General features: G+C 43.7%; 1 protein-coding gene across 1 annotated transcript in view; it reads left to right on the top strand.

The window, feature by feature from the left end:
- SYNE2 (spectrin repeat containing nuclear envelope protein 2) overlaps positions 1-22,194 on the top strand; it is a 279,407-nt gene that overhangs the window by 144,184 nt on the left and 113,029 nt on the right. The window contains 8 exon segments of the mRNA XM_044271524.1: positions 840-1,075; positions 2,117-4,196; positions 9,624-9,946; positions 11,246-11,390; positions 12,933-13,148; positions 15,030-15,289; positions 19,791-19,959; positions 21,496-21,642. Coding sequence (XP_044127459.1) covers positions 840-1,075; positions 2,117-4,196; positions 9,624-9,946; positions 11,246-11,390; positions 12,933-13,148; positions 15,030-15,289; positions 19,791-19,959; positions 21,496-21,642 — 3,576 coding nt within the window.

Genomic DNA, 22,194 nt, shown 5'->3' with positions numbered 1-22,194 from the left:
CTAGTGCCACCTCGTGGAAGTCAGACTTAGACTTTTTAGTAAACCGTGGAATATGACAAGGGAAAATGCTCATAGGGAACTACTTCCACTAGGTGGCGTTAACAAGATGGATCTCTTTCCTTGGCAGATACCTATTATAATTATTATTATTTCCCCATGGAGCATTGCCAGTAATTCTCCATACAGGACTGGTCTCTTTAAGGAGAGCCAGTACCCTGTTTAAGCTGTATCCAAGGCATCGCACCCATCCATTAAGAATCCTACTCCATACTGATGAAGGGCAAGCACCCTAAAACAGCTGTTTACAGATGGATATTTGGCTTGGCATTTTCCTTTGTCATATTCCAAGGCTTTTTTAAAAAGTCAGATTTTGACTCATAGGGAGCCACTTCCACAAGGTTGTGCTAGCGAGATGGTTCTCTTTCTTGGAAGATACTTCTTTGCATATATTATCAGGAATGATTGAAACATAGCATGTACCGTTAATGGGTTTGTCTGCTTCTACAGTCCCTTTTGGGTAGAAGGGTCCTCCGAAAATAAGATGATTACAAGTTGTAAACATGGAGCTCTATATGCAAAAACCTTGCTCCAATGTACGATACACACTTGCTTGTCAAAATTCTTGCTCCTCTTTCCTATCCCCATTTTGGATCAAATGCCATTTGAGGGCTTGTTCACATCTGCGTTGGAGGCTCAGTTCGGGGCGATGGTGTGATGTGACCCATGCTTTGTGCCTAAAACCATACAAACCCCACAATCACCTTGTCCCTCTCTATAAGACTATCCCTCAATATCTAATTCAGTACAATTACAATCTTTTTTTGTCTTTTTCTTTTTAGAAACTCTATGACATGAAAAATCTAGAAGATTCATCATTTCAACGAGAGCCACGAGATGAGGATGTAGAAAAATCTGAGATTTCACCGTCTGACCTTAAAGACCTCCTTAATAGACTGATGGCACTGAAAACTGAAAAGCAAACACTGCGTCAAGAACTAATGAACTTCCAGAATGCTCTGAGTACAGTCAGACTGTCATACCAAATGTTAACCAAAGAGAAGGAAAATCTCAAAATGTAAGATGCCAAAGCCAAATTTATAGGATTATTGTTTGGATATACTGGTCTTTCAGCAGGCCCTTGTCTACGGAAGGAGATGGTTTATTTTCATTACATATGAAATACAAATTAATCTCTATTTAGATAACTAAGTTGGCTCTCCAGTTTAGATTAAGATTTAGATGGTGGTCTTCTGCTCAGGATCCACCACAGATGACAGCTGTCAGGGTTCTTAGCCGTGGGCAGGGATATTTTATACATGGCTTAATATAAAGGTAGGTACCTATATAACACATTAAGGAGTATGCCTATCTCTGAACTCCTTCCCCCACACATACTTCCTGACCTCGCCCCACTTAGATGTGGTGACCAGAGGTGGTCAGGACTATGGGAATAGCCAACAGGGCTGTGCTTCTGTAGCTCCTTTACAAGTAAATGGGAGTTATGGAAACAGCATAATGCTGGATGGGGTAGAGGAACCCTTCTAGAGGTGGGACATCTATAACACATTTATAGTATATCCTGTGTAAATGTGGGCTAGGGCCCATTTTTAATCTTTAATCTGCCACCGAGCCAGCAGGACTGGTGGAGATTACCGGTTCCTTGGCTCCTGGGCTCTTTTTAGTGGACCTTGTGTGAAGTGTCTGCACAGTTGGGGTCATGTACTTTGTTGCAGCCAATGACTGGCCACAGCAGTGGTATGTCTCCAAACAGTATATCACTGCTGGGTCTTGTGCCAGTTGGGGACATGTCACCACTGAGGCCAGTGATTGGCTTCAAAGATGCATGTGATCTAGTCCATGCAGGAAGTTGACAGATGGGGTCCGGAAGTCAAGTGAAGACAGCCCAGGTGTCACGGAGCTCAAACTGAGTGGAAAGGACCAGGTGAATATGGATTCCCCCACAAATTCCAATGGCTAGGGGCAAATAAAATAAAAAACTGGGTGCTCTATGATGAGCTTCTCGAGAGCAAGAAACCTATGTACACCACCGTAGAACATCTATCAGTAACCATATTTTAGGGCGCTTTATTTGACTCTAGTCATCTTTCTATTCCAGGTCATCTACTGAAGGTCACCAAAGACATCTGGATAAATTGGGAGAGTTCCTTGATATACTAGCCAAAGAAAAAGATACCTTAAGAGTGTTGCTAGCTCAGCAGTCCAATATTGGAGGCTGTGGGATATCATGGAAAGGCAAGGATGAAATGAATGTAGATATCAGACAACTTGAAGCATTTTGGGAACAAATGGAACTCAACATTCATAGAGAACGTGATCGGCTGGTGAAAGAAACAGAGGAACTTAAGTTTCTTCAGCAGAAAGCTGACCACCTCCAAAGTATCATTAAATTCCAACAAGACTTACTTGATGAACCGACTCCCTCTCCAGAAGATATAGTGAAAGTATCTTTACTTCTCTCCACTGATGTAGAAGCCATCAAACATCTGTGTTCCTCATTGAGGAATGCTTGTGACTTGCAAATCAAGAGGTCTTGGGGTGCCAATGAATGTAGGACTTTGGAACGTTCTTTAGATAACCTACAAAAATCTTTGGAAAATCTAGAGGAACGAGTGAAGGACCAACAGTTGACTCGGTGTCAAACCCCAGACTCTTTGCTAGATCAATACCCATTTCTGCAACCTTTATATGACTCCCACATCTGGATCAAGAAATTACAAAATACGATCACATTTGATCAGGCTATCGCCCTTCTGCCAGGAGATGTAGAGCAGCAGATCGCAACTTCAAAAAACGTGCACCAAGAAATTTTGGACCGGAAGTCTACTGTCAACTCTGTTATTGAGAAGTCAAAACACATATCACAAGGGATCAATCCAGCAGCATTCAAAGATATTTGCTCTTTCTTCCAACAATTGCAGGAATTATATCAGGAAGAAATAATACAATCAGTTGGCCGATTGCAAAAGCTCGAATCTGGGCTGGAAAAGAGGAGAGCACTTTTTTCAGAAATTGAAAAGCTGAAAGAATTACTGCACTGTCTAGAAAAAGAAGCAACTCCAGTCAAAAGAGGAGAATTTACTGCGGCTGAGTTATGTGAACAGCTAAATTGTCTAAAGGCCAAGACTACAGAGTTGGAGGAAATTGAAGGTCTTGTCTTGACACTTCTCAGGAACAGCCAAAGCTATCATAGGGAACTTAAAATTTCCGAGCAGTTATATTTAAATGACATATTAAGAAGTCTCAAGTCCAAAGCAAGAAGAATTCGTAGATTAGAGGAAAATAAGTTTTTGCACACCGAAAAATTGTTAAAAATTTGTAATGAGTTTCAAGAAAGAACAACTTCCCTTAGCCGGGAATTGAGTTCACTCCAGCCTATTGAACCCGAGCTGCATGATGAGGCTGAAAAGCAAGCCAGGGAAGGTTTTGAAAAGGAATTTCAAGTCTCCCATAATGCCATCTCATCATCTCAAGTTCACTTGTCAGAGATTTTGAGGTATAAAGACTTGTTTGAAGATAGTGGGCTTTACTGGGATGGTTTAACTGTGGATAATCTACAGACTAAATGCCTAAGTTTCCCGATACATAGAAGTGGTCACTTTGGTCATTATGAACCCGTGAAAGAACGATATCAAGAGCTTTTAGAAAAAGCCAAAGTGATGTGTTTTTCGGTACAAAGAGAAGCGTTAGCCGTCACAACTCATTTTGACATGATAGAGGCTCAAATTTTATGTAAAAAAATTAAGACAATAGGAATATTAGCCACTGAAGCACTGAGGTTGTTACCAGAGAAACATGACAGCCAAGACACTCTCCGTGATGAAGAAGTCACAGTAAGAGCCCTAGCAGAAAATATGGATCGATTACACCAATCTCTCAGTCAGCTGATAACTGATTTTCACACAATGGAAAAAAGTATTCCATATCGGCTGGAACAAACTTTGTGTAATTTAAGAAAAATTCACCAAGATCTTCAGCAGCCATGTTTTGTTAATTTGGACAGCTGTGAGATCCAAGAGCAACTTCTAAGACTTGAAGCTCTTAATGAAATATGCAAATCTGAATTAAAGGCTGCAAGTGCCATGTCTACTCAGGCATCTACGAAGGAGTTCCTTAAAAAGCTTACTGAAGTAAAGGACATTGGAAAACAAGTTCAGAAGACCATCGCTCAACATATTGTAAGTTCCAGTTTTTGATATATTGTGTAGGTTTTAGCTTTTTTACTTAGTTTTGGGAAGATTTATTCATTACAGTATGTCAAATTTTTCAAGTATACTTACAATCAGAGTATGTTGTGAATTAGTAGGAGAGTGGATTGATCTCAGTGGTTCAGTCCAAGAATAAACAAAGGTACCGTGTGGCTAGTAATGGAACCCAGTTGATTTCATAGACAATCTTTGAACTATGAGCAAATACAACCACTGTATATTACATAGTTAAAAAAGGCTTTAAAACATCCAAGCAGCATCCTTCAGATAAGCTGCACCCAACTCGAGTTTCGCCTGTTTAGTTTCTTCTTCCAATGCCCTGGAAAATACAGAGCCACTCTATTACTTCATGGCATACACTGATTGAGTGCAATGGTATTTTTGGATATGATCTATAAGTTGTGTGAAAGTACAGTGACTCGTTTAAGGAAGATAAAAAGAATGGAGGGCCACAGCAGCGTCTCGCCAGAAAACTTCTTTATTCAGGAACACTCCTCACAACAAGGCATATAAAAAGTAGTTTGCAGCAACGTTTCGGCTAGGAGTAGCCTTTGTCAAGCATGTTAACAAGTTAAAATCACAGCCTATAAGTAGCACATGACAGGCCCACCCACACCGCTAAGCAGCCAATAAGATTCAAATTCATGTATAACACACCTGTGTATGAAATCAATGGGGACCGACATGCTGAAATAGATTAGCCAGCTGTAGCAAAACGTACCCATGTGAGGCCATCATATACAGAGCTCCTCCGTCCCTCCAGCGTCCCATGATCGGCAGTGCGCATGTCTGCATACGTCATCGCATGCGCCACCATGCGGCGGCGCGCGTATGACGTGCCCAAGTAAATCTGAATGCATAGTTCACACCGGACAACTTACATCATCAGGCGGCGGCCGACTGACGTCACAAGGCCACTCCCACCTGGCGTTACGGATAGAAATATGCATGAGGACTCAAATGGGGCTGTACATGGAGGGCGATCGCACCACTGTAGCACATGAACAGTGTGCAAAAACGCTCGCCAAGGATAACAACAATAAGGCATAGAAAGCGCACTGCCATTAATACTAGCGCAAGGAAGGAACAGGGAGATATACAAAAACACATGGGCATCACATAGGCACAGCAGGCATAATAAAAAGAACAGGAATCACTAGATATTGGTGACAAATAGTATTTTCACTATGCACAGGCTACCATTGATAAATAATATATCATACACAGGTGTGTGTAGACAAAACTACAATGATCATCATGATGCTATAAAGCGGTGTGATTAAGGCACATATTTAAAAGAACAAAGCAAAAAATACTGTAACAGAGGAGAAATATGAAATCAGCCATATAAAGAATATTTCTTGATTAAATCCAGATTTTAGCTGATGCCAGCCACATTGAACTCGAGATTTAAACCAAATGGCTGTAGGGATTTCAGTGTGTAGATCCATTTGAGTTCCTCCTTCCTTAATATCGCATCCCTGTCACCCCCTCTCCGTAACGGACCCACGCTGTCAATGACTCTAAAGCGAAGTTGGTTAACAGAGTGCCCCGCCTCCACGAAGTGTTTCGCAACGGGCTTATCCATGTTCATCTTGCGTATGGTACTCTTGTGTTTGTTAATACGCTCTCTAATCTCCATGGTGGTCTCTCCCACATAAATAAGGCTGCAGGGGCACTGGATGGCATAAATCACATCCCGTGACCTGCAGGTATAATAGCCCTTGATTTTATATTTTTTCCCACTGTAAGGGTGGGAGAAATATTCACCTTTGAGAACGTTACCACAATTACAGCAAGATAAACATGGATAAGTCCCGTTTTTGCGCGGTGCAAGAAGTTTTTGTGTCGGTGACTGGCCACCTACATCGGATTTAACCAGTCTATCACGGAGACTAGGGTTCCGTCTGTATGCCATCAGCGGCAGGGATTTGAACTCTTCTATATCTGGCAAACCCCGTTGGAGTATATGCCATTCCTTTCTGAGGATATTGGCAATGTTGCCGCTATCCCGGCCGAAGATGGACACAAACGGAACCCTAGTCTCAGGGACCGCCTTTGTTGATTTCCGCAGTGCGGTGCACCTGTCAACCAGCCTCACCCTCTGTTTGGTTCGAGTGAGTAGGGGTTTCGGGTAACCTCGTTCCAAGAAACGTGTGCACATCGTATCAATCCTTTGTGCACACGTTTCTTCATCAGAGACAATTCTCTTCACCCTTAAGAGTTGGCTCCATGGAAGGGAGTCGAGCATTCTATGTGGGTGGTAGCTATCATGCATAAGTAAAGTGTTGCGGTCAGTAGGCTTCCGATAGAGGTCCGTAGCCAAAAGACCCTCCATCACATAGACTCGCACATCAAGGAACTGCAACTCACTAGGAGAAACAGTTATAGTGAATTGCAGACCCGGGACACCCGCATTCAAATGAAGATGAAAATTATCAAGTTCATTCAAAGTGCCTGTCCAGATCATAAAGATGTCGTCGATGTAGCGCCACCAACATAGGACTCTCCCGGGTCTGCAATTCACTATAACTGTTTCTCCTAGTGAGTTGCAGTTCCTTGATGTGCGAGTCTATGTGATGGAGGGTCTTTTGGCTACGGACCTCTATCGGAAGCCTACTGACCGCAACACTTTACTTATGCATGATAGCTACCACCCACATAGAATGCTCGACTCCCTTCCATGGAGCCAACTCTTAAGGGTGAAGAGAATTGTCTCTGATGAAGAAACGTGTGCACAAAGGATTGATACGATGTGCACACGTTTCTTGGAACGAGGTTACCCGAAACCCCTACTCACTCGAACCAAACAGAGGGTGAGGCTGGTTGACAGGTGCACCGCACTACGGAAATCAACAAGGGCGATCCCTGAGACTAGGGTTCCGTTTGTGTCCATCTTCGGCCGGGATAGCGGCAACATTGCCAATATCCTCAGAAAGGAATGGCATATACTCCAACGGGGTTTGCCAGATATAGAAGAGTTCAAATCCCTGCCGCTGATGGCATACAGACGGAACCCTAGTCTCCGTGATAGACTGGTTAAATCCGATGTAGGTGGCCAGTCACCGACACAAAAACTTCTTGCACCGCGCAAAAACGGGACTTATCCATGTTTATCTTGCTGTAATTGTGGTAACGTTCTCAAAGGTGAATATTTCTCCCACCCTTACAGTGGGAAAAAATATAAAATCAAGGGCTATTATACCTGCAGGTCACGGGATGTGATTTACGCCATCCAGTGCCCCTGCAGCCTTATTTATGTGGGAGAGACCACCATGGAGATTAGAGAGCGTATTAACAAACACAAGAGTACCATACGCAAGATGAACATGGATAAGCCCGTTGCGAAACACTTCGTGGAGGCGGGGCACTCTGTTAACCAACTTCGCTTTAGAGTCATTGACAGCGTGGGTCCGTTACGGAGAGGGGGTGACAGGGATGCGATATTAAGGAAGAAGGAACTCAAATGGATCTACACACTGAAATCCCTACAGCCATTTGGTTTAAATCTCGAGTTCAATGTGGCTGGCATCAGCTAAAATCTGGATTTAATCAAGAAATATTCTTTATATGGCTGATTTCATATTTCTCCTCTGTTACAGTATTTTTTGCTTTGTTCTTTTAAATATGTGCCTTAATCACACCGCTTTATAGCATCATGATGATCATTGTAGTTTTGTCTACACACACCTGTGTATGATATATTATTTATCAATGGTAGCCTGTGCATAGTGAAAATACTATTTGTCACCAATATCTAGTGATTCCTGTTCTTTTTATTATGCCTGCTGTGCCTATGTGATGCCCATGTGTTTTTGTATATCTCCCTGTTCCTTCCTTGCGCTAGTATTAATGGCAGTGCGCTTTCTATGCCTTATTGTTGTTATCCTTGGCGAGCGTTTTTGCACACTGTTCATGTGCTACAGTGGTGCGATCGCCCTCCATGTACAGCCCCATTTGAGTCCTCATGCATATTTCTATCCGTAACGCCAGGTGGGAGTGGCCTTGTGACGTCAGTCGGCCGCCGCCTGATGATGTAAGTTGTCCGGTGTGAACTATGCATTCAGATTTACTTGGGCACGTCATACGCGCGCCGCCGCATGGTGGCGCATGCGATGACGTATGCAGACATGCGCACTGCCGATCATGGGACGCTGGAGGGACGGAGGAGCTCTGTATATGATGGCCTCACATGGGTACGTTTTGCTACAGCTGGCTAATCTATTTCAGCATGTCGGTCCCCATTGATTTCATACACAGGTGTGTTATACATGAATTTGAATCTTATTGGCTGCTTAGCGGTGTGGGTGGGCCTGTCATGTGCTACTTATAGGCTGTGATTTTAACTTGTTAACATGCTTGACAAAGGCTACTCCTAGCCGAAACGTTGCTGCAAACTACTTTTTATATGCCTTGTTGTGAGGAGTGTTCCTGAATAAAGAAGTTTTCTGGCGAGACGCTGCTGTGGCCCTCCATTCTTTTTACATGCCATTGGACCGCTTTGGATCTGCGTTCCCCTGCCCAGCTGCTGCGTATTCACCATTCCTGCTCTTCATAAGCCGTTTGTGTTGCTGCTCCTGAACCAATCTATTTTCTCGTTTAAGGAAGAGAGTCCCACTATATGGTTAAGGACTGCAACCTAGAATACGCTATGTTTCTATTACACTGTCCGAGCCTAGTCACAATTTGCATTGTGATCTGTCAGCAGTTTTGTCGTCTTGCTTTCCACAGATATAAGATGTCTGTCTTTTCATCTAATTCAGGCTGCGGTTATATTGGCTAAAGCTTTTAGTTTCATGTACGCAGCCGTATTACGGCTCCATACAAGCTTGAACAGGGCCAAGCTATAATACTCAACCCATATAGGTCTATGGGGCCCTACTTACCTCCATATGATTTCATACAGTGGTATACATCCAGTGTACAGAGGTGTACTAATGCACCATACAAAAATATGCTTATTTCCTACACCTTCATAGTACGAGGCTGCAGGGACGCTGTGTGCCATGCACAAGGTCCTACCGTGAGCCTGAAACATTAAAGTGGTTGTCCAATTTTTTTAACTAGTGGCAGCAGGATGTTGTACCTGTTGAAAAAAGTCATACTCACCTGCTCCCTGTCACTTCGTTCGGGCTTCTTTGCTCCCTTCAGCGTGCTTCCAGTCCTGTCCTGTGAACTTTAGTCTATCCAGAAGTGTACTGGACAAGGTCTGGAAGACCACAGAAGACAGCCAGGGATCCAGGGAGCTGGAATTGAGGGGCAAGGAGCATGTATGATTTTTTTTCAACAAGTACATCATGTTGCTGCCACCAGTTCACCTGTTATTAATCTATGTATTTTGTATTGATAGATATGGTTTAGGAAAGTACCGCCTTAACTTTGGCTTTCTTTTAACAGGACACCATTAGGAAGACATTCAATGTCCTTCAAGATCTTCAAAAAAACATTGCCAAACTAGCAGAGCTTTTCAGACAGTATGAAGAAAAACTGCAAGAAAATCCAGTGGATTTTATTGATCAGGAGGACCACGTAGACCTCCTGAATTCACAGAAAGAAGGAATAAACATTTCTATAGCAGAAATCCATAATGTTGTGAAACAGCTGAAATCCAATTGTAATCCACATGATCAAGAGCAACTGGATGACCTTGTGAATCAGATCACCAGCAAGAACATGTTATTGACTGAGATGTTCAAAGGAAAACTATCCGCGTTATCCAGGTTAGGTTCTTTACACAATAATAGCCTACATGTAAATGACACAGAGGCAGCCGATTTGGCTTCTATGAGGCCCTTAGTTGGCCTTGTGCCTCTATTTAATGGCTGGTGAGAACCTGTGCTTGGATCCCCTCTCCACAGATCCTACTGTTTATGCAAAAAAGGGTGGGGGAATTCCCAGAGGTCATGGAAAGGAGATGGAAGAGCAAATAAGCATTGTGTCCTTCTGTCCCAGGTGACTATGTTGCTAACAAGCAGCAGAAGGAAATCCATTGTAATCTCAGCTATGGGGTTCTCTGAGATGCATAGCATTCTTGAAATTTCGAGGGCCCCCATATGCATCAGGCCATTAAACCCACCATCTTCAATGTAATATGTATGGGGAGCTCCTGACTTTCCTCCAGTAGATGATGACAGATTGTTCTCCTGGGAGATAAGCCACTGCCAGAAGTGTCTGCCAATGACTCACTCCACAATGCAAACACGTACATGCTTGACTGAACCAAGCATTTATATATATGAGGAACTTGGGGAATACTGCTCTGTCAGCAACACAAACCAACGTTACAGAGTGTCTCAGGGTGCATCTGACATCCCTATCGGTAACTGCGGCTCCTGAAGTACACTGTGTATGGAGCCAGACCACAGCTCCATACATTTTGTGGTGGCCATTTTCCGATACTGCAGCTCAGCTCCCATTCACTGGAATAGGAGCTGAGCTGCAATACTCAAGAATGGCCACTACACAGTGTATGGAGCTGTGGTCTGGTACCAGTACACAGTGTACATCCAGAGTAGCAGATGCCATTTACAGCTGATCAGTAAGAGTTCTGAGTGTATGACCCCCCCCCCCATGAATCTGATATTGATGACTTTCCTGTGGATAGGTCATCAATACCTTGGACCCAGAAAACCCTTTACATGTAGCTACATTCTGTGATGCTGCCTTCCACAGGATCCCACAAATTGTTTGATCAGGGGTGGAAGTTGCAGGTGCCCAGGGCCAGTGGTTGTAGTGGCGACAAGCAATGCAGCCCGTTCAACTGCATCGGTCGCACAGTGCCAAGTTGGCGAGAGGCTACATTTCTACACTAGTTAAAAAATGGGCTGCCCTTCCCAATGTTGTAACAGATACCTTCACCATGTCCTGATCTTTGGTCTTTGCTCTAAATGGAATATAATTCCAAAATGGCTGCTATTTCCCTCCAGATAACAGGACGTGAAGTCAAATGACAGAGTAAACTTATAAAACAGTAACATTTATCCTTATACTGCTCAACGTTTTCCATTATTATTTTCTAGTTACCGTGAGAAGCACCTCCTGTTCAAAAGTAATAAGCAGAAAATTTGCAAGGATCTTGAAGAGATGGAAGCCATTATCAGAGATTCCTTTTCTCAGAAGCCCGCATCTTATAAAGCTGCTTTAGCCCAATGGGAGAAAAGCAAGGCAAGTTCAATACTAAAATTCTTGATAATTAAGTATTCCGATTTTTGGAGGTTAAAATTCTGGTGCATCGGGACATGTTCACCATCAATAAGACTTTTGGCCTATCGACCAGCTATGTGAGACTAGTTCCACACCTGCGGTAAAGCTATCCTGGCAGGCTGTTTTATTCGTTGGCGGACCACATTGACTATAATGGCGGGGGATCCAGCCTATTTCTGTAATAAGCGCCAGGTTCCTGTGCTTGTACCAGTTTTTCTCCTGCCAAAACCCCTAGCTCTCATGCCGGAAACCATCTGAATCCCCTCCTGATGCCATTAAGTCAATGGGCTCTGCCGGTGCATGGCCCTATCTGGCCAGGCTGGATACGGTGAACTCCTGCAGGCTGTTCCTCAGCCGAAACAGCCTGTTGGATACCTTTACCGCAGGTGTGGAACTAGCCTAAGTCGGATATTCAGAGGTCCCACCAATCTTGATAATTATCCAGAGCTCACCACCGTTGGAGCCCTGTCTTGAAGAATTGGACTAACGGGATGGAACCTCCAAGTACAGTTAGGGTTTTGTTCACACCACATTTCAACCTCCTGTAGAATGTATGTGTTGAAGTATTTCCTAAGTACAGCTGTGATGGAAGCCCCCAAAAAAGTATAATGGGCAGTAAATAGTAAATTACAAGTTTGCGCACCATCTCCTGCAAAAAAAATTGTTGTTGAGTTGTCGTCTCTTCTAGACAACCCGTTTCCCTGCGTCCTCCTGCATTGATGCTCATAGTGGTGGGTCCCACTCCTGTCTCAAGAATTGGGCCCTGTTTAAATCTATTCCAATCCAATCCAATCCATATGTACCAAGCTACAATGAAATTCCACAGGAACCTTAGGCTTCCACTCTGTCCTTCCACTATGTCCCTTGTTCAGTCACTGTTTGAACAACCTCCCTTACCTCTAATTAAAATATAGCTTTTATTAGGATATTAAAAAACAACAAAACAAAAATCCTGATAGTAAATAGATGATAAAAACGAGTATACACTCCCTTATACTGAGGGTATAATTGTACATAGATTTCTACAGGACCATTGTAGATGTGTATCTAGTCCGTCTTGTTTACAGTTAGATGATTCGGTGGTGGTCATAAATGTTTGCACTGTCGGGGGCGACTAGGGCTACACCGCGATCATGGGCGTGACAGGTGTCGCAGGACCAAGGATCGCAGTGTAGCATGACATCCTAAAAAGGAATGGTGTCGCAGCATGACTCACATATTTGTCGCAACCCCAACATTACAGAAAATCTATCAGGGGTGAATTTTTTGCAGTTCTGGGGTCAAGGTTGTAGGCAACATGCAAGTCGCGCTGCAACCCCATTAGTTTCTGTGGATGCCCTGCTAAACTGCAATCCTTGGTCGCACGACACCTGTCACGTCCGAGATTGCTGTGTAGCACTAGCCTATTGCTGCATCTTCCGGCTCTGCTTCTTCAGATTGGCTGCTGTGTATAAGCCCAAATGTCTACAGATATATGCTGTGATTCATTTTTGTGCTCCACAGACCATGGTGACGAGGGTAAACGCGTATGAAGAGGAAATGCTGCAACTCAGACAAGAAGCAAGAGACCTGAGCGCCGTCAGCGGGGATGACGTCTTGCTGCCTGACAAGGTGGTGGCTTCATTATGGGACAGATGGCTGTATCTCCTCGGTGTCTGCAGAGACTGGGAACTTTACTGTGATGAATTAAAGCAAGAGTGGAAATTAATTAGTGAACTGGTAACTGAACATATATTTCTCATTAATGTCTTCTAAATGACTGTAACGATATCCTATATTTGGAATTGTATACATGGTGAAATATCTTTAATCCAGCATCTGATATACCGGCACAGGACTGCAATATATTGTGGCTGATCCCGAGAACTGAGCAAAGGAAAACAATTGGGAAATTTTCTCTTCCTAGATGTGCTTGTGGAGGTTCTCAATTATCCAGGTCCAGTATCTCAGTAGTAATACGTTAGAGCAACTGGACTTGTCGTATTTTCTCTTGCTCACTGAAGCGTGAGTCACCAGTATTTAATGCTGAAGATTTCTTGTACAATGTGGCTCAAGAACCTCTTCAAGATAAAACACATGTACAGTTGTTCTGACTTATTACTACTCATACTCTCTTCCTAAAATCTAAAGTAGCAGATTTGGTTTTAATATTTTATTTATAGCTTTCTTTGTGCCTCCTTCCTTTCAAGTATGGTTACATGTCTTTCTGTGGCATCATAACAATGATAAAAATCAAGCTCCTTTCTGGCGTTGACGCCACTGCCCTCCCTGCCGACCTGCATCGGCGCCTGTGGAGAATTCATCTCTGTGCAGGTTATCACCACCTATTAAGATGGGGGCAGGACTAATCTGGAATAGCTCCTCATTTTTCCAAGGGGTGCCGTAGTAGCTGCTTTGGCTGCCTCTATGTTACCTACACCCTTATCTATGATCATTTGATAGTCCACCATGGACATATTTATCAAGATTTATGTAGGTAAATGTGGGGCATTTAAGCCCAGCCCTGGAAAGTCCCAAATCCATACAGGAACATCCACGTCTGGGCAGGGTTTACATAAGCCTCACCCGTTTTTGTCCCGAGAGTAGTCAAATTTACCGGCATTATCTTTTTTACCATAATTGAAGAAGTGGATTGCATGTTGGAGTGATTCTCACATTAGGGCATCAGACGTTTGTCTAATGCGAACCAGCACTAGGTGTCTGTACCCATAGATGTTTGTGTTGTGTGTCCCAAAAACCTTGTGGACAATGTCCATGTGGTGTAGCGCCCAGTTTTGGCTGCATGGTGACTGGCTTTGTGTCCTTCACCTTTAGTTGCTGTGTAGGTCAAAAGAACATTGTAAAAACATTTTCTTTTGTTTGCTGCACATTTCTCTTTACTTGACACCCAACCTCTACGTGTACAGCTACATGGGACTATGAGCTGCAGTTTTTCCACAGCAGCATTGTGGATGGAAAATCCACACCCTCACAGTGGCATCAAATAGAGATTTGACCAAAAAGCTAATCATGGCAAAATCCCTGGTGGAAATACTGCCCCGTTTGGCCAGTGGTTTTCCAGGACTTTTCATTGATGACCAACCAATATAAGATCGTGAAAGGTCCGATCCCTTTGAAACCCAAAGATCAGAACGAAAGGGATGCGAACAGGGGTTTCCAACCAGTACGAAAATTCCTGAATGGTCCATAAAAATTGAGGACTTTTTTCACTCTCCTCACAAGAAAAAAAAAAAGATGTGTCTGTGAATATTTTAATGCTAGATGATCCTCTGTAGATTATTGTGAACTTGGATTTAGCTGTAGTCCCAAATGCAGCCACACCTGTGCCGTGATACACAATGAAGGAGCCACAGCCCTTTCATTCTGATCAGTTGGGTTTCCCAGGGATTGGACCCTCCAGATCATGCATATGTACATTGATAGGTTGTCCATTGAAAATCTTAGAAATAACGCTTTATTGTTTTTTAAATCCTATAATCTGTCACATTTGATGACTGTGCCTTGCAATTAGACACTAAAACCGTGAATGAAAACCAAGCTTCTCAGTATAATTACTCTGCCCAAGTTTTGTCGACTTCTCATGACAATCCTGTCTTACAGATGGAGCGGGAGGTTATACTTCTGGATAACTGCCAAGAAGAAATCCTGGATAGACCTGACCTTAAACAGAGAACTGCAAAACTCCAGAAAACAGTCACTGAAATCAGTTGGTTTGAGGAGAATGTGAAGATGCAGCAGCTGCAGCTGGTCCTCTTGATGTCTCGCCTTCAGCATATTTTGGAAAAACCAGAGGACGAAATGGAGACTGAGATTGCTGCACTGACCAAGGAAATCAATTCAATGGAAGAAAAGTGTGAAATGTAAGCTTATGATTCATACATGATGTAGCCATGTGCGACTTAAAAGAATTTAAGGTTGTTCATGGGCCCTGTTGTCTCAGGGGCCCCAAATGACCATCTGTCACATAAGAGGATGGCAATATTATATTGTATGGGTCTGTAGTGTCACATAAATGCACTTTATATTCATAATTTTAGATACCATATGGCGATTTTTCATTGGGGTCCAAGAGTTCAGTCTCCTCATATAAATTATTTGCTTAAAATGGTCAATCCAGATATTTTGTTACTGGTGATATTTTAAGCTCTAAGGGGCATGGATGCCTTACGTGAGAGAAATTTATTGTGTTTCTGAAAGTAAGACATGCCTGTTTAGATAGTAGGGAAAAAAAAAGATTCAAAGCTTGGATAGTGGAAATGTTAATGCCTGGTTTAACATACTAACGGTCTTAATGCCAACATCCTTGGTGGTCTAGAGTACTAGAGATCTTAATGCCAACATCTCTGATGGTTTAGGATACTAGAGGTCTTAATGCCAACATTTCAGGTGGTCTACACTACTGGAGGGATTAATGCCACCATCTTTATGGTCTAGCTCTGTGATGGCTAACCTCCGGCACTCCAGCTGTGGTAAAACTACAACTCCCAAGATGCACACTTGTTTGGCTGTTCTCAGAACTTCACAGAAATGAATGGAGCATGCTGGGAGTCGTAGTTTCACCACAGCTGGAGTGCCGGTTTAGAATAATTAATGCCTGCTTCCCTGGTGATCTAGGATTGTAGATGGGTTAATGTTTGGTTTTCTGGTGGTCTAGGATTGTAGATGGGTTAATGTTTGGTTTTCTGGTGGTCTAGGATTGTAGATAGGTTAGGGTTTGTTTCCCTGGTAGTCTAGGATTTTGGATAGGTTAATGTTTGCTTCCCTGGTGGTCTAGAGTAATGAAAGGGTAAATGCTTATTATTGGTTAATACTAGGACTTTAAGCATGTTATGTTATTATGTAGACCTTTATTTAAAGTGGCTCTGTCAAGAGGATCAACCCTATTTAACCAGATGTACTGGCTGGTAGGGTTCATCATGCTGATTAAAACTATAACTTTGAGCTGCAGAGAAATCTGTGTTTTTATTCATATGCAAATAAGAAGTTCGAGCACCAGAAGGCATGTATGAATCCTTTTGAGCACTGCCTTGTAACACCTTCTGTGCTCTGCACACTCCCCCTCCCCTTGATTGACAGAGCTAGACATGCTGAGGGCATAACACATATTACTGGTGTCTGTATAATCTATAATGTTCTTGTGAATAAAGTAGTAACATGTAGATTAGCTTTCTGAGTAGATCTCAGTCTGGTGAAGCTATAGTACATAGTGATATGAAATGTACATGATAGGACACAGCTCTGCCCACAGCCTGTCTTGCCCTGTCAATCAATGGAAGGGGGGAGTGTGCAGAGCACAGGGGGGGTTACAAAGCAGTGCTCCAAGGATTCAGCCCCACCTTCTGGTGCTAAAACTTTTATTTGCATATGAATAAAAACACGGACTTCACTCCAGCTGTTTAGCATACAGACAAAATAAATGTATTGTTTTAATCAGCATGGTGAGCCCTACCAGCCAGTATGTCTGGTTTATTAAGGTTGATCCTGGTGATGTCACGGCTGGCGGTGGGGGAAACCCCCAGCCGTGCGGTGCCAGGAGAAGGTAGGGTTACCACTTAGCCGGGACCACAGAGTTAGGGAGCAGGTCACCTCCTATTGCGTCCCTAACGCTGACCCTGTCTCCTGTCAGTATGAGCCGACCTTGGTGGTAGGAGGGCTCATACGCCGGAACCTAAAAGTCCCTACGCGCCCTCAAGTCGGCCCTGAACTAGGGGACAGAGTAAGACGACCTGCTCCTCCTAGACACGGAGGAGCAGGAGTCTCAACGGCCAAGCAACACAGGGGGATACAAAAACAGCTATGGCAGTGGCAGGCAAATGGAAACAACTCATCACTTACCTGCCACAGACAACACAACCAGGAACCCATGTGCAGGTGCTGTAAGTACAAGACAACAACGGACACAGCACACACCAGACATCACACAGGAACCCTGGACCATAGGCTGCAATAACACAATCCCATACACACCTAAATAACACCGTGAAACATAGAATTTACTGACAAAGGTTTTATGACCAGAAGGATGGTCCTCACCAGGCAGATGGAGGAGACAGGAGGCTGCTCCAGCCAGCATGGCTGAGAGCAACCTACTGAAGCCTGCAAGAGACTCAGGCTATATAGGCCAAAAGGCCACACCCACCAGTCAACCACACCCAGTGACATCACACACACTGGGAAGGAAGTTAACCCTTCCAGCACACAGAAGGGAAAACACACATAAAAGGGGAAGTGCGCATAATACATAACCCACACCAACCCACTCACCTGTTACCGCCAGCAACAGCATGCGTGGCCACCATGTACTGGGGAACAGCCCGCAGGCCGAAACCCTGCCACCACATGCATACAACAACAGACGTTGCCGCGGACAACCACAGGTGAAGGGAGGTGTCTACGTGCATACAACCAATACAACCTCGTGCACAACAAACAGACCAGGAAGTGCACACAAACACAGATGAAGGACGTGCACACCAAAACACGTTGCCAAGGGCAACCGCACGCATGCCTGTTATTCGCGGCAACCGCACCTGAGGCAAACCACTAAGTGCCCCCAGCTGCGGTTGCGACAACACCAGACCGCGGATAACTGCATGCGTCTCCCAAGGAGTCACGACCATGACCAAGGGTCGTGACAGGTGATCCTTGTATGTCCACATCTGTATGTACTTTCCGTGGCATCTGTAAAAATATAGAATATGTCCTATTCTTGTCCGCATTACAATTATAGGACAGCATACAGACGTTCAGTTCCGCAAAATGCAGAACGCACACGGCCGGTATCTGTGTTTTGCAGATCCGCAATTTGCGGACCGCAAAACAGGCAATGGGGGTTGAGTCCTAATTCTTGGGGGTAGTTATACCAGTCATTCTGCTAGATAGTTGCTGGTAGGACATAGGTGCTAGGTGCCCAGGGGTGAGGGAGGCGCCATTAAGCCACATGGTCTTATCTTAACGTATTTGGACAGATGTTTATGCCCGTGGTTAGTGTTGAGCGAATCGAAGTTCACAAAAAATGTGATTCTACGAAAAGCCAAATTTCCTTGTGCTTCGTGGTAACTAATTGGTTTTCCCTGAAATGGCGGTAAAAATTAAAAAATCATACTTACTCATCCATTTGAGGGTGAAGAGGAGGCCACAGCCATCTTTCTTGAAGATCCCGCCAGCCAATGTGATGACTTCATCACATGCCGTGCAAGATTTAACGCTGGATCTTCAAGCAAGATGGCTGCATTGGCCTCTTTGCGCTCAAATGGATGAGGTAAGTATGTTTTTTTTATTTTTTTATCAACCCCTGTAAGGCTTTAATATTCATCTCAGATGCCGCAATCAGCGATGAACTCGGCATCTGAGGAGTTCAATGATGCGTGAGGCGCAATCGCCGTTGCACCTGCCACTTACAAAGAATTGCGCTTCATGACGAGGTAATTCGTCACAAAGCGATTTTCTTAGTAAAATTCGGCAAAGCAGCCGAATCGAAATTTTTTTAACTTCCCTCATCTCTACCCCTGGTGAAGGAAAGCCTACTACAATTCTGCCCCATACAGATGTTTATGAGCACGGAAATATCTAGCCAGGCTAATGGATTCAGCCACTTAACATTACCTGGAAAAAGTCTCGTAAAATTATAGATATTTTGGGTTCTCCACTTAATACAACATTACCTGCCAGACACTAAATTGAGCTCTTCACATAATTGTTATCAGTCTCTAACGTCCGGATTTACAGACACAAACATCCCATGACCGGCGCCGTCTCAGCTACAGTATCCAGAACAACAGACATAATGAGGGATGCTTTATATAACGATCATGCACTCTGTGGCATGGGTAATAGGGCACCTCTTCAGAATAGGATCTGATTGGGGGTGGCAATATTTCTAAGAACAGGCACCCCAAAAGCAAATCAGTCAGTATTATTTAGTGGTATATAGTCTTTTTTGGGGAATTGAATTGTAGTATTTTTTTGGATACCACATGCAATTTTGGGTATATATAATATATGGAAGTATTATTTGGGCTGTATTATTCTGTCCATATTATGTGGATTGGAATTGGAAATGACTAGGAAAACTGTCAAAAATAGAGGTATACTTTACTTTGTTGCCCAGGTTTTTTTTTAATCAGCCATGACAGTGGTGTAGCACAGCCATGGCCCTCCACCCTTGGAGAAACTACAATGGCCAGCACATCCTGATGACCACAGGACACTTATAATGTAAGCATAGGCCATCCACTAGAAAATATTGGCCCTGATGCCAAGTGTAACAAACACTGTCTAGATGTTTGAACCCATTGTAGGTTGGTCTATGGTTAATATGAGTGGACAACCCATTGATCCTGTGATGTTTTTATGATCTAGACTTCTTCAGAAATCTCAGAAAAATAATCAAGAACTTGTCGCAGAACTTGAAGACCGCAAAGCTTTTAAAGGTGATTTCTTGGCTGTAAAACAATCCCTTCAGCAAGTGTCTTCTAAACTGGACAGCCTGGAGCCATCAGATGCCGAGACTACCAGAGCATCACTACAGGTGCGTACTACCGTAGGAAATGTGCTATTTTTTTATCATATTGCTTGAGGATGGAAAATAATTATCTGAAGGTGCATTTATTATTGTGCCTAAGTAGGACAAAACAAGGATCATTAATGGGGTTCAGGGGTCACATTGGCCCATCAGAGTACCCAGAGGATCCACCGGTGGACCCAGTCTATAAAGCCATAATGGGTCCCCAAAGATCCAAGAGAAAACTTTCATTTGGAGTTGCCTTTTGAGCTAATCACTGTCCACTAGGGTTTATGTCTTACATTTTGAATCAGTTACACTTAATTAATGATATAGTGGTTGGGCGACGAGAGTAATTTCCTCTGGTGGCCCCAAGGAACCCCAGTCCGAGGCTGAAGGGGTTGTCCCATTACAACAACCTATGGATACCCATGGAGATGGGATAAGTGCCCGATTGTAGGGGGTCTGACCACTGGGCGCAAATAACCCCCCTTTAAATCATCCCCCTTAAAGATCATAGGTATCACCATGTCCCATACTTTTAAAATATAAACATCCCATACGGTGAACACCATAATGAAAAATAAAAACAAAATTGCTGATTAGCCATTTTTTTTGTTGCCTCACCTCCCAAAAAATGAAATAAAAAGTGATCAAAAAGTCATACATACTCCAAAATGGTATCAGTATAACCTACAGACCTCCCTATAAAAAATGTACAGCTCTGACCTCTGCAGACTCCACCGACTCTGACAATGAAGGGCCACATCGCTGACTCTGGGTCTTTCCCTCGACTCTGAATCTGTGCTGCATCCCCTTCATTCTCAGGAATGGTGGGGGATCCCAGAGGTTGGACCTCCATGATCTGAAGTGATGACCTATCCTAGGAATATGGTATCACTTTATGACATGGGGATACCTATTTATCACTGAATTTCCTAATAAGATTTCTGCACCAAGTTAACCACTTAACGTATCAAGGAGGGTCATGTAAAACCGCTCTGGTTCTCAGAATTTAAGACTATCACACACCAGATCTGCCGAGCGCACTGCAGCTTAGACTAAAGTCCAACCAGTCGGCTGGCTTAGGTCCAGTCTATGCAGACTAAATGGTAATATCTAAAAGAGAAATGTGACTAATGTGTTTACCTCTGAATATCGCCCCCTGGAGAATGAGATCTGCAACAAGGGCACAGTCATCAGATTGTGTTTGCATCGTATCCTGTCCCAGGTTTGGCTTAAGTTTGCATTCAGGAGAAGAAGACTCCCATTCTTCTCAGTGAAGAAAAGTCTCCTTCTAATAGTGCTCAGCTCTAGTGATCAGTGTAATTATATGAAAGGTGACACGGCCGTCGCCGAGCTGCCTGCCTATTGGACCTCTATTGTGTTTGGTTTTTGAAATGGCCTTTTTTATCCCTTCACAATAAAACAGCACCTAAGGTGTAAGCGAGAAGCCAGACTCGCTCGGCAAGGTTTAACGGGTGAATGAAACTCCTATAGTCTGTCTGGAATGTGTCACTCCGGTGAACATGAGATATTTTACCTAATGTCTCTTTACTTCAGGAGATTCAGAGTTTGATTGAGTCACAACAGGAGGTGGCTAAACGTACAATGGAAAAAGTCAGCGCCCGATATGCAGAACACGTCCCGGCTGAACTTCTTTCAGGGGCTGAGGCATGTCAGCAGTATGTGCAGGAGATGGAAGAGAAGGTAATTTACGTCTTATGCAGTACTCCACACTTGGGGTATCTGCAAATGTTTATTATGCATTGTTGTGTATTTCATATGTTTTGGCTGTATCTTCTAGCTGAGAAGGTATAGTTGGCAGTGGTTGGCAGGAAGAGTGCTAACCACCCCGTTGGTCTCCACTTGGTAGGAAGTGGGCTGTTCCTGCTTTCTGCCAGGGGGGGGGGAGTTCCAGTTCAGATAGTGAAGGGAGAGCAAGCACATGTCAAAGCTTCTACTCCTCAGAACCGTATCCGATTCTCCTGTGAGCCCAACACTCCAGAGAGAGCTTCAGCATCAAAAACACTGCTTCCAGCAAGCATCAGTGTGCCAAGACAGTCGAGTGAACATTACAGCTTTACAGACACTGTTGCAGGTGAGGGACTACAGCTTAGACACCCATCATCCAAAACAACTCCAGGCCAGACTAATATCAAGCCTGTATGAAGTGGATACCTACATGTATATCCACAAGTGCCTTGCAAGTGCTACAAAATTGCCTTCTAACCAGCCACCATACCACCTCATCTGGTGCCA

The sequence above is a fragment of the Bufo gargarizans genome, chromosome 11 (genome assembly GCF_014858855.1).
Source record: "Bufo gargarizans isolate SCDJY-AF-19 chromosome 11, ASM1485885v1, whole genome shotgun sequence".
NCBI lineage: Eukaryota > Metazoa > Chordata > Amphibia > Anura > Bufonidae > Bufo > Bufo gargarizans.
The sequence above is the reverse complement of the archived record's forward strand: the minus strand, read 5'-3'. Positions and strand labels throughout refer to the sequence as shown.